Here is a 13,136-nt window from a genome sequence, read left to right as displayed (position 1 = left end):
AACATTGCCACATTAAAATACATAAATCACATAAACATACAAGACACATCCATCTGTACCCCTCCCCCATACGCCACCCCACGTCGTTCCACCACACCCCCATGCCATTCTACCCATATATGTATATATATACGTAGTCTGCAGTAATGTGTTTGTTTGTGTGTGACATTACTGTTAATGACAAATTCTACTGATTGTCAAATGATTAGCTTAAAGGTGTTACTTTGGTTCAATTAAATCAGACTTCTCCCTCATATGTTCCTATAACCAAAGTAACTCCATTTTATTTGTTTGTGCATCAACTCTCAAAACATTGTAGTTGTCCTTTTTAAGTACTTTTTGTATTAATATGAATGATTCTGATTTTCTGCTGTGCAGCTACAAGACCAGGGCTCAGCCACTCAGAATAAGGATTTTGATCCTCTCGGGCCTCTGCCACATGGATGGGGTAAGACACAGGCATCATTTAACCTGCTACAGTAAACATTCACCATTTATTTCATTGCTGAGACTTCACTGAGATTTTATTCCAATGTACTAATGTGTCAAATTACACCATATTACTTTTCCTTTAAGAAAAGAGTTTGTTGTTTGTTAAAGATAAGTAGCTTTCAACAATGAGTTCCAGCACCCGTGTAACTCAGAATTGCAGCTAAATTCCTTTTTAAGACAAGGTGGCCCACTTCATAAAATTTCTGCAATGGTGAAAACAAACCCAGGATCCTACACATTTTCACGTAAATGCCATATACAGGATGATTAAATATAATACTTTAATACTGTTGTGAAATTGCATGTCTGTGTTCTCAACAGGAAAGCTATGTGTTGCAGTTCTTCCTGTTCACCAAAAACAAGCAAATAAACACAACACTCAACTGTTTGTCGCTTTTCTCAACCAACAATTCTGAAGATTTACTGCATTTATTGCTTGATCTGTGGACTAATCTGACTATTACATGATTGAATTGTCCTCTTCTGGGGCCTTTTGGCTGAGACCTTGATCTACCTCATGGCTTGCTCGCCAGCCTTCTAGCCATTTGCTTCTGAGCTGGCTCCTTCTCTTAGAGCCCTGTTAATACACGATGATACCTCCAGATGTTTGCCATGGGACTCATTTGAATCATTGAATATCATTCTGTTAAACTGTAGGTGTATGTATGAGTCCTTATCTTTGGTTATGACGGACACATTTATTTGACTATTTATTTGAATGTTCATAACAACACGCAACGCAGGAGAATGTACCTTGTTTTACAAATCAAGTAATTGGTGTCCCATCTCACTTCAAATGGTAAAATATAACAAACGTACAACAGGAACTATTGCATTTCAATACACAATGGGGATGAGGCTTAAGTACATAAATTAAGGCTACTACAGGTGGCGTGGGGGAAATTATAGAATCCCTCCAATGTCTCAAAAATTAAGTTAAATGACTTGGTGGGCACCCTAAATTTACACTTTTTTTCTAAGTGCATACAAGTTGAATAATGGACTAATTGTTCTGTTTTTTTGTTCTGTCTTTTCAGAGAAGAGAACAGACACAAATGGCAGAGTTTATTTTGTACATCATTCTACGCGGACAACACAGTGGGAGGACCCACGAACACAGGGGTTAGTTTGCATGTTCCACTGCTGTCCTTTTCAGATAACCTGCATATCAGATGAAAATGGGAGTGCATTTAGCACTACACTTGCATATGGCAGTCATTTGTTTTCTTGTATGATTTTAGGTTCTCCTGAAACACTAAATGCTAATCTTATCTATTTTTTTAGTGTGCTGAATGAGAAGCCACTTCCAGAGGGCTGGGAGATGAGGTTCACTGTAGATGGCATTCCCTACTTCGTAGACCACAACAGGAGAACAACCACCTACATCGACCCTCGCACTGGAAAATCCTCACTGTATGTCCTCGTACACCGTTTAGTTTTCTACCTCCCTTAAAATGTGGAGACTTGAGAGTCACACAGCAGTATTACTTTGTAACTTAAAGGAGCATCAAGTAAGCTTTGCTGACCATTTGTCAAATACCAGCCTCTATTAGAAAACAAATGAACCACATTTTAGCACAGCTTCCAACCACTGGTTTTGGAATAATCAGACAAAAGAAAGTAAGCTTTTATAAACACATTTCCTGCTTTCCAAAGACATTCTGTGAAATTAGGAAATCACTGACCGGTTTGAAACAAAAAAGGTTTAGAGGAAGTGGGTACATAAACAAAAAGTTTTCTGGAGTTTTCTTTTTAGGTGATAAAAAAAAAAAAATCATAAAACCCGCATACTACTAGCTCCTTACTATGTAACTATAAGAACTTGAAAACATCTTGTCGGGGCAGTGTCACATTCTGGCTTTAGTCTTTCCAGCACTTCTGCATGCCAGAGATGCATGAGTGATGTGTGTTTCCAACCAGAGAAAACCACAGAGTGCTTGAGCCATTATGTTATGAATGAACTTTTAAAAATGAACTGAAAGCTGGTGTTAAGACAAAATGTGTACATGATGCAAATAGGGATGTAGTTCTCTTTTCAGATTCTTTTAATCAACAAAAAGTGTTTTGCTTGTGTTAGCTTCTATTTGACACTAACCTTATTGAACAGACAGCACCAGCTAGCTCTATTCTCCCAGGTAGTTCTATTTATGCAGAATGAGTCACTGTCTCTGAAATCCCTCTCTATGTTTAGAACTTGTGACGCAGTATCCTAATATGACTAATGGGCCACCTAGTCTCTTGTACTTTAGCTCGTCATTCCCACAGGTGTAACACCCTTAGTTGAGTCATGATAATATTGTGTGTTTGTGTGTGTGTGCGTGCGTGTCACACTAAGAGTCTGTGCTTCTTTCCCTTCGTAGTGAAAACGGACCTCAGATCACCTACGTTCGAGACTTTAAAGCCAAAGTACAGTACTTCAGATTCTGGTGCCAGGTAAGAGTTGTGGCACACAAATCCAGTCCAATCATGGTGCCTTAACAGTATGTGTTTTCATGTCACAGCTGAAAGCACATTTGACCACTAAATGTTTCTGACATTTCCCCTTTTCTCCAGCAACTGTCATTGCCTCAACACATCAAGATCACCGTAACCAGAAAAACCCTGTTTGAGGACTCCTTCCAGCAGGTAAAGTGGCCAGCGCACTCACACAGAGCTCACTGAACTCTGGGAAAATTTGCTTTACCACTCATACACATTCCTTGTCTGGTATTTAGAGGATGTGCCTACTATTCCTCTAGCTAAAGTGGTGTTGTCTTTGTCGTTATATTTTCATAGTGGAATTTATAATCTGTGGAATTGCCTCCAAAAACATTACATTATGTCAGTGTTTTAAAATCCGTTAATAACACTGCATTTTAGAATGGTACATTTTTAATGCCACAGGGATGGGGGTGCAGTTGTAAAATATTTTCAAAGTCAGTTAGATTTTCTGAACTTGAACGTAACTAATAGAGGACTACATCTGTCAATGTCACAATGACACAGGATAAGTGCAGGGAGTGAATTAAGAAGCAGATAGATTTTTTCTTTTTTTTATCACTGTAATGAACCATTTTACACTTTACAGTTTTTCTCAGTTGCTTTGGCACAAACGTTGAATGAAAATCATGATTCCCAATCAGCCTGGATGGCTGTGCGCGGAGGGTCCGTGCCGTGCACCTCCAAAACTTTGTAACGACACGGACCCTGCGTTGCGATGATTGGCTAAAGAAGAGCGGAACTCCGTTCTTGGAGCCGCTCTGACCGCTGCTCTGACCTCTGCTCTGACCAGACGATTCGCAGCAACCATGCGCGCCTGTCGCACCGGGCTGACCGCATAAAACCCGTTTTACAGGTTGTGTATTACAGTGCCTGCCCCACCAATTCATCAAATCATTGTCTCCATTTTAGATAATGAGCTTCAACGCTCAGGATCTGCGGAGGAGACTATGGATAATCTTCCCAGGAGAAGAAGGCCTCGACTACGGAGGCGTGGCCAGGTAGTTAAAAAGTGGCTCAGCATACATGGTTGTAAACGTGTACGTGCATGTAGTAAATAAAGTGTTATGGTGTTTCATAAATTGCATGTTTATTGTAGTTGCTGTGGTCCTCTTCATCAATTATTTGGATACTTTGTAACTTATTTTGTAACCAGTGATTTTGAGTTTTTTGCTACTAAATTCTTAGGCAATGTTTGTCTTTACCACAACCTCTACAAACCGAAGTCTCCATTAGATATTTTTTTGAGAGGATGATTTTTCTTAGATTTTGTAACATGTTTTTTTTTCTGAAATTTGTTCCTACTTTTGGCTCATTAGAGGACTTTTGTTGTAAATGTTCCTGATGTCTGTTGATATTGGCAGTTTACCTGATCCATTTGCAGTATTTCTTGTATAAGTTCACACTGCTTATGTATATCTACACTAAATGAAATGGTCCCTACTTTTTAATATGTATGTATGTATGTAGCAATGGTTAGCTATGTGACTCTTGTCTCATTTCTGTGGTTTCCTCTTTTACAGGGAGTGGTTCTTCCTGTTGTCCCATGAAGTTCTGAACCCCATGTACTGCCTGTTTGAATATGCCGGTAAAGATAACTACTGTCTGCAGATCAACCCTGCCTCTTACATCAACCCGGACCACCTCAAGTATTTTAAGTTCATAGGACGCTTCATTGCTATGGTTAGTTGTTTGTTTAATCTAATCTAATTATCAATTAGTATGGCCAGAAAGATAATTGTAAGAGTAGTTTTAGGGTTTTGTACTGTACAGAGTACAACAAGTAATCAGCGTTTGTTTCGGTCCCTCAGGCTCTTTTCCATGGCAAGTTCATCGACACCGGTTTCTCACTGCCATTTTACAAGCGCATCCTAAACAAGCCATTGGCCCTCAAAGATCTGGAGTCAATAGACGAGGAGTTCTACAACTCCCTCATGTGGATCAAGTGAGTACACAGAGCCATGTGGACAGCAGTTTGAGAGAGGTGGTAGTCTACTTTAAGAGCAAGTTACATTATATTAGTCTAAAATCTGCCGGATTTCACTCTTTTAGGCCAGATATCCGTTGCTTTGGGCTTCCTTTGTGTTGGCATTTTAAACTCCGGTGTATTTATGAGGACTATGGTTAACTGCTCCTCAGATCTCTGCAGAGTACAGAGACAGCTAGCTAGACTATCTGTCCAATCTGAGGTTTCTGTTGCATGACTAAAACAACTTTTAAACGTATACGTTCCACCAAAACAAGTTCCTTCTGAGCCTATTTTGCAGCGGCACCGCTGCTTTTCTCCGGTGCTCCAAAGACGATTGTGATTGGTTGAAAGAAATTCCAATAAACCAGAGCACGTTTACTTCCCATCCCCAAATGCTGTGTTGAGTAGCCAGACTCCTCCAGTGCGCTTTGGAGGAGGGTCTGACAAAGTGAGACTTTATTATATAGAAGTTTTATTTTTATTTTTTTTTATCCAAGTTTATTTATTTCAATTGTATAACGCAGGGTTGCACAATGAAAAAACAGTAGTGCATTCCTGTAGTGCAGTTTTTGAATTTGCATCAGGAGGAATGTACACAGCAGCAACAAAAACACAGGTGAATTCACTGGGCAGATCATGAAAGGTGTTTTTGAAGTTTGATATCCTCATCTGGACACAACTTCTACCCAATATGATCTGCATTGAGTTGAAGTCCGTCGACTGACCTTGATTTTTAATGTTAGTAGGCCCTAAATTAATTGCATCAGTGACACTTAAAGAAAAGCTTACAGTTATTTTAAAGAAGAGCACTGAGCTACAGCTCTGCCTCTCTCTGCCCCTCCAAAACATCCTGTGGAAGCCCAACATCCACCATATGTCGCTCATCCAGAATACAGGGACTGGTCATATAAATCTGAAACTACCAGAAAACCAGAAAAGTAACTTTGTTTCCTGTCTAATATCACCAATCATATAATTAGATGGTGCTATTAGAACTTAGCATCTCTGCTAACCAATTTCCTGGGAAAACCATAAGAAGCTGTTTAAACAGGATGTCTAGTAGTAGCTGTAGCGCCTCCATGAAGCCAGCTGTTGGAATGAATGAGAGGCTCGGTCAGAGGAGTCAGCAGTGATGACAGCACACATAATAGATCACTTTAATGCGTTAGAGGATTAGAGCTTTAAAAATGTTTTAAAATGCTCTAAAATTGTTAGATTTTGCTTTGTGGGTGAATTATTTTTAATTCACCCAATAATTATTTTAATTTTAAGTCATTGTCAGTAAATCCAATCTGAACTCAGTATAATTGGTTAAAATTGTTAAAGTATTATTTAAGACCAATCTCTTCTATAGCAGGTCCTGTTACAGAAGTATGTAGAGCACCACTAAACACTAGCAATGTCCTCAGTTTGGTTGACCCCTCTGCTACAGTTCTTCACATTTCTGCAACTTGTTTAATTTTGACCGACATGCTGTGAGTCTGCCATGTCTTTTCAAACCATTTTTTAGTGTTGGACGTATGAATGGATGACATTCAGTGTTGGAACAGTTGTGCTGTAAATGTATGTGCTACTCTAGGGATAACAACATCGAGGAGTGTGGGCTAGAGATGTACTTCTCTGTTGACAAAGAGATCCTGGGGGAAATCTCCACCCACGAGCTGAAACCAGACGGAGGAGACCTCCCAGTCACTGAGGAGAACAAGGAGGAGTACATCAGGTGGATTATTGTCATTTTCATTCAGCCTTTTCAATTTGGTATATAATAATTTAAATGTCAGGTTGGTTTCAATTCTTTCCTCACGTTCATAGGCTCGAATGCAGTTTTTTTTTTTTCTTCCTGAAAATTAAGCACATTGTGAACATCAGTGTTAAAGCTATAGTGTGCGACTATTTTATATGAATAGACATCCGTTACATTCAAGCCATTGCCATATGAGTTGATACAAAGCTAATTAAGCCTATCAGCCCAACAAAACTCTCTTTACAAAAAGTTGTAGTCTGGCGACTTCGTGTGCAGAAGCTTGAGTGAAGAGAGAATTATTGGGACTAAGCTTCCTTCCATGGACACTATATACACACAGTGATGCCAGAAAAGAGCAGAGAACATCCTCACTGCTTCAGTGATCCCCCATAGTTGTCACTGGCCCATTAACCTTAGGATAGTGTTTTATATATTATAACCTGTATATATTTATTACTTCTACTCCAACAGTTTCTTTTTAGTATAGTATGTCTACAAGCTACTGGGTTTACAGTAGTACTCGCACTCCAGTTGCAGTATTCATAATTTATTATATTTTTCGCACTCTTGTATAGTATCTAAGTTGCTTTTTGTCTTATTTTATTTACCTTGTATGATCTTTTGCTATTTTAGTGTGTGTGCTTTTCTCTGCCCTTAACTCTGTTTACTTGACTTAAAGAGCCTGCACAAGAATTCCTATGTGCCTGGACTGTGTATTGAATCTTGAAGATCATTACCTTTTTTCTGAAGAGTCCATCATGTTTTCTTAATCTTCCGTGTTCTCCTTGTCTACTAGCAACATCGTGGAGGAGGGGGTGGGGGTGGGGGTGGGGGTGGTGCGTGACCACCGAAGGCTTGCGTTAGGTGGATGCAACAACAGTGTTGTTGTCATTACTTAGAGTTCTTCATGGGGGGGAAACAGAAACTACGCACTATAGCTTTAATGTAGTGTGTGTGTTGTGTGTGTGTGTGTGTGTGTGCTGTGTGTGTGCTGTGTCTCGCCCCGCAGACTGGTAGCAGAGTGGAGGATGTCCAGAGGAGTGGAAGAGCAGACACAGGCTTTCTTTGAAGGCTTCAACGAAGTTCTCCCTCAGCAGTACCTGCAGTACTTTGATGCTAAAGAGCTTGAGGTATGGATGAGCTGGAAACTCATCATTTACGTGATACCCAGTGTGCTACAGGATGCACAGAAGAGCTTGACATCTGGAATGCACCTACTGCTCTGTAAATTGAATTTGTGTTGTCGAACTTTTTAAGGTTAATAATCTCTGTGTCCAGGTGATGCTGTGTGGTATGCAGGAGATCGACCTTGCAGACTGGCAGAGAAACACTATCTACAGACACTACGCTCGAAGCAGCAAACAGATCGTCTGGTTCTGGCAGGTCGGTGTGATTTAACTTATTTTACTGTAATGTACAGTAAGGATATGATAAATACAAGTCCAAATGAATCTAATGTGTTGTGAGCCTTAATATTTTCCAATTTAAATGTGTGAATTGCGTAATGCAGCACTTTCAAATAGAGAAGCTAAGATGCTTTGTGGTTCCTCTGACAAATTCAAGAAAATATGGCAACATTTTTTGGACTGTGTTAAAAATAGACATTTGTGGGCGCCTGGGTAGCTCAGCTGGTAGAGCAGGCGCCCATATATAGAGATTTACACCTCAACGCAGCGGTCGCAGGTTCGACTTCGCCCTGCGGCCCTTTGCTGCATGTTATTCCCCCTTTCTCTCCCCTTTCATATCTTCAGCTGTCCTATAAATAAGGCCTTAAATGCCAAAAAAAATAGACATTTGTGTATACGTTTAATATGTCTGTTTATTATAGGTATACTAGTGCAGTGCCCTTTTGGAGCGCGTGCCTGTTCGGAACGGGCTGATTGCTTGGTTCCCAGTATGTTTTTTTTTTTCACTGCTAAAATCATGATTTCCTAACCGTGACATCATCTGACAAAATCACCAAACACAGAAGTTAATGACAACAGCAGTGCTGTGAGTTGGGCTTTGTTTACTTGTAAAATGATCACACAGAGAAAGACCTCCCTCTCTCCGGACAATACGGACGTGTTTATCTTCTACAGAGAGTTGCTACTGTACATAAGTCGCTTGTTACACACACACACACACACACACACACACACACACACACACACACACACACACACACACACACACACACACACACACACACACACACACACCTTGATTTATAGTTAGATGAAAAAAGAAAAGAAAGCAAATAATTCCCTTAAGCCATCTTTCCCTGCTCAGTCCTTTTTATTTATGATTTTGTTTATATTATGCATAATTTGTGTATGTATAATGCATATTTGTATCATTTGTCTGGTACATTTCAGTGTTTTAAACAGCATGCCACTCTGTCCTGCAGTTTATAAAGGAGATGGACAATGAGAAGAGGATGAGGCTGCTGCAGTTTGTCACCGGTACCTGTCGCCTGCCTGTAGGAGGCTTTGCCGACCTAATGGGTAATAATTACATCATACGTCATTTGCCTGTCTTCTGTTTAATTACTACCATGACTGTGAAATAGATACCATTTGTTTTGATACTCAGGACAGTAAAAATGGTCAGTTTTAAAAACGGAAAAGACTGAGCTGGAAGCAGCCGTTTCTAACTTGGATTTTAAGGCTGTGTATCTGTGGGATCTGACTATGTTTGTCCCAGTTTCTTCTGTCATACTGGTGATGGTGTGTTAAATTAACCATGATCATTCAAGCTCCTACTGACCCGTGCTTCTCTTTACAGGAAGCAATGGTCCCCAGAAGTTCTGCCTTGAGAAGGTGGGGAAAGAAAACTGGCTTCCCAGAAGCCACACGTGGTGAGTTGATGCAAACTAGAGCAGATTGACTCAGTGGATCAACTGCCTGAAGTTGACATTGTTACTTAACTAAGCTTTGATCCGACTAAGCCCGTTTGTAGCAGTTCATTGTAGGAAGCGGTAGTGTTTCCTAGTTTGGTTTGTTTTCTTGGTTAGTTGTGGGGACATAATCCCATGCAGGTACAAGAGAAGCCCTCCTAGCAGCAAGGATGTATGGATATAAGGAGAATGTAGTTCTTCATGGGTCTTGTATGATGCTCATTCAGCTCATTCTAAAAGAGGTCTTGCCTTGAATAAACACCAGAGAAGAATGAGTCCAATGCTAAGTTTAAAATCCAGTATTTATTTGTTTATTTTTTACTTTCCCAGCTTCAACAGACTGGACTTGCCACCCTACAAGAGCTACGAGCAACTGAAGGAGAAGCTGATGTTTGCTATCGAGGAGACAGAAGGCTTCGGACAGGAGTGATAGAAACCAGGAGAAGTTTGAATAGTGGGTGCAGGAGTCTGAAGGAGTATAGACTACCAGAGTTCAAATCAGGGAGCCCCTTCAGAAAAAAAAGCGGGTGTTTTATGTGTTTCTGCTCATGCATGCATGCACACACCTGTATGGTACTTCTATGGGTGTGTGTGTGAGACTGTTGCCTGCATGTTATTGCAAAGGAGCTGGGATTTGCATCTACGCCATGCTCGCAGCAGGCCTCTCAATGCTTGATTGGTACGTGGAAATTTTTTATTCTTTGAAACCAAAACACAGAAGGTGCTCCGAATCTCTCAGAATGTGTGGCAAATTATGCATGGGATCCTGAAAACTCACCCTCCGTGACATCTGTTTTAAAGGGGCTGCAGTAGTTTTTCCTCCCCGCACATGATCATCATGCAGTGACAGGCAACAGGGTGGCCTTGGGGCTACAGTCGAAATCTCATAACCAGAAGGGTCCCAGGTTCTAACAGTAGCGTCTCCTCAAAGTGTCTTTGACTAGCTGATTTATTCTTATTTAGTTGCTCTGCATTAAAGCATCTGGTAAATGTCAGGGTTTATTTTAAGGCAAGATTAAGAGGGTGTGCTTTTTTTTTTTTTTCTCAAAGGCTTAAGTTTCACCAAAAAGCTAACTTTGTTGCTCTAAGATTGTTTGTTGCATCCACTTTTAGCATCATCCACATTGTCATTCCCCATCACATCCTCAAATCTCTCACACTTTCATCTGCATATCTACTCATGACTAAAGTGGATGTTGTTTTTTTTCTTCTTTTTTTTAAAGTAACGTGTGAAAATATAAAATGATAGCTACGTCATAGTGAATTTATAAAGAGTGCCCCAAAATAATGCTTAACTAACAAGACAATCTTGGTGCTGCAAAGAGATTTGGGCATCATGCCTAATATAAAACACAAGAAAGAAAGTGTTATGTGTTCCCAGTTCTATAGTATGTGATCTACGAATCACTTAATAATTGTGAAAAGTGTTGTAGCCTCCATTATTTATAGTGGTGGCAAATGTGGAAGACTGACCCTAGTTTTATAGGGCTGTAGTTTTTACGCTGTGATGGGGTATGGGACATCTTGGATTAGAGTATTCTGGGAGTATTTCATAAGTTATTCATCTTAATATCGGCTTCAGAAAAATTTTACACCTTCCTTAATTTGAATTCATTGGGCGATCTGAAGAAATCCATTTGGGATGAAATAAGCATTTTAAGATATTTATGTATTTAGTACTCAAGATGTACTTGACTTAATGTATCAGAACTTGAAAAAATGACAAAACGCAAAAGACAAGTGAAAAACACCACATGCAAGTCAAACTAAATCTTTTAAGTTTAGGTAAAATCTTTTAATAATATTTTGAATGCATACTTTGCAAAAAGAAAATTGCTTGTAGCTCCTAATACGCATGTAGCATTTAAAGGTGAGTTATGGTAATTACCTTATTTTAACTCTTCTTGCCCACAGCCATCCACAAAGTGAATAACATTCTTAGGAATTTAAAAATCGCTTTCAAAAAGATGCAGTGTGGTATTTTAAAAGTTGTGTCTTCCCTTTTACACTTAAAGGAACATTTTACTTTGGAGTATTTTCACTTTGTAGCAGTCCAAATTCCTCTTGTGTCATTTTGTTTTACAAAGAAACTGCTTCCAAATTTAAGGTCTAAAACGCAGTGAAACGGTGTTTGGATAGGTGTTAAATGTTAAGGATTTTTTAAAGATATGATTTCCGGTTATGTTTATTATGGATCTCAAGAACAGCCAATTTTGGTAGATTACTGTTCATTGATTACAGATGTGTGTGCACAAAGAAACCTCCAGATGCTTTAACAACGTGGAATCCAACATTGAGCGTATTATTGTATTATAACTGCAAACACATTTTTGGTTTGGTTGATGTCACACAATATCTGATCAGTAACAGAGTTTTAAAAGATGTTTAATCTCATTTTATGGAGAACCCCCAACCACATAGTGCAGTTGCTCATGTTCGAGTGTCCTACACGCTGAAAAGACAGGTGTGGTTACTGAGGAACATTGGATTCGGGGATTGCTCAGTTGCTGTCGGAAATTCCGCCAGATTGTCCATTACCTTCCGCTTTTTTGTGTTGTAATTTTAAACTCCGGTTGATTTCTGAGGACTATGGTTAACTGCATGGATTTCTGCAGGGTAAATCCAGACAGCTAGCTAGACTATCTGTCCAATCTGAGTTTTCTGTTGCACGACTAAAACAACTTTTGAACGTACACACGATCCACCAAAACAAGTTCCTTCCCGAGGCTGTTTGGCAGAGGCACCGGGGCTTTTCTCCGGTGCTTAGCGCCGCCCAAGACAATTGTATTTGGTTTAAAGAAATGCCAATAAACCAGAGCACATTTTCCTTCCATCCTGGAATGCTGTGTGGACTAGCCAGACCCTCCTCCGCGCCGCTGTGGAGGAAGGTCTGGCAATGCGAGACTGACTTTTAAAGCACCTTGATGCCAGCAGAAATGATTGACCACATAGGCTTCATGGTCAAATCCATAGTCTGGACTCTGGCGCTGATCAGTCCTTCTCGACCCTGCTTGGAGAATTAACCAGACCAAGAGGAGTTTGAGAAGTTCTTTTTCAAGAAAATGCACTAGTTTGGAAAAGCTATAAGACTTTAGCTGGTGACACATGCCCTGTTTCGGTGGCTAATTGTGACTTCAGATGGGATAACAACTACTGAGACAAAGTCAGTGTAATATTACGAATGTATCATAATGAAAACGTTGATTGACTAAGTTGCCTATTTACATCTTTGACTCAGATTGTTATCCCGAATGCAGAGTGTTTTAATCTTGTTCTGGGTCAACCACATATTAAAATCCCAGGGACATAGCAGTTAAGCAAATATGTGAATATCATAATTCACCGCTTCTTTTTATTTTTGTTCTTCAGAATCCTCCATGTACAACTAAACCACTGTCACTCTCCTGTATATGAAAACAAGTTGTAAATGGTGTCAATAACAAATTTTCTTTTGTAAAAGAGAGGTTTTAATAAGAGGTTTATGGTAACACTATATTTTCTTTTCCGTTAAATTGCTGATGTACATGAAAGATGTGTAATATAGAAATTGTCACCTTAATAAATTAAATAAAAAA

General features: G+C 39.6%; 1 protein-coding gene across 2 annotated transcripts in view; it reads left to right on the top strand.

The window, feature by feature from the left end:
* itchb (itchy E3 ubiquitin protein ligase b) overlaps positions 1–11,397 on the top strand; it is a 28,838-nt gene extending 17,441 nt beyond the window's left edge. For both annotated transcript variants that reach the window (XM_039800310.1, XM_039800311.1), the window contains exons 11-24: positions 379–448; positions 1,530–1,614; positions 1,777–1,905; positions 2,853–2,925; positions 3,046–3,117; positions 3,883–3,971; positions 4,494–4,653; positions 4,782–4,915; positions 6,519–6,659; positions 7,693–7,813; positions 7,962–8,066; positions 9,073–9,169; positions 9,450–9,522; positions 9,892–11,397. In XM_039800310.1, coding sequence (XP_039656244.1) covers positions 379–448; positions 1,530–1,614; positions 1,777–1,905; positions 2,853–2,925; positions 3,046–3,117; positions 3,883–3,971; positions 4,494–4,653; positions 4,782–4,915; positions 6,519–6,659; positions 7,693–7,813; positions 7,962–8,066; positions 9,073–9,169; positions 9,450–9,522; positions 9,892–9,991 — 1,449 coding nt within the window. In that variant the 3' untranslated portion in view covers positions 9,992–11,397. The remainder of the gene's footprint in view (positions 1–378; positions 449–1,529; positions 1,615–1,776; positions 1,906–2,852; positions 2,926–3,045; positions 3,118–3,882; positions 3,972–4,493; positions 4,654–4,781; positions 4,916–6,518; positions 6,660–7,692; positions 7,814–7,961; positions 8,067–9,072; positions 9,170–9,449; positions 9,523–9,891) is intronic.
* The last annotated feature ends 1,739 nt before the right edge of the window (positions 11,398–13,136 follow it).

This window comes from Perca fluviatilis, chromosome 5 (assembly GCF_010015445.1).
Source record: "Perca fluviatilis chromosome 5, GENO_Pfluv_1.0, whole genome shotgun sequence".
Lineage (NCBI taxonomy): Eukaryota > Metazoa > Chordata > Actinopteri > Perciformes > Percidae > Perca > Perca fluviatilis.
This window is presented reverse-complemented; position numbering and strand designations above follow the sequence as displayed.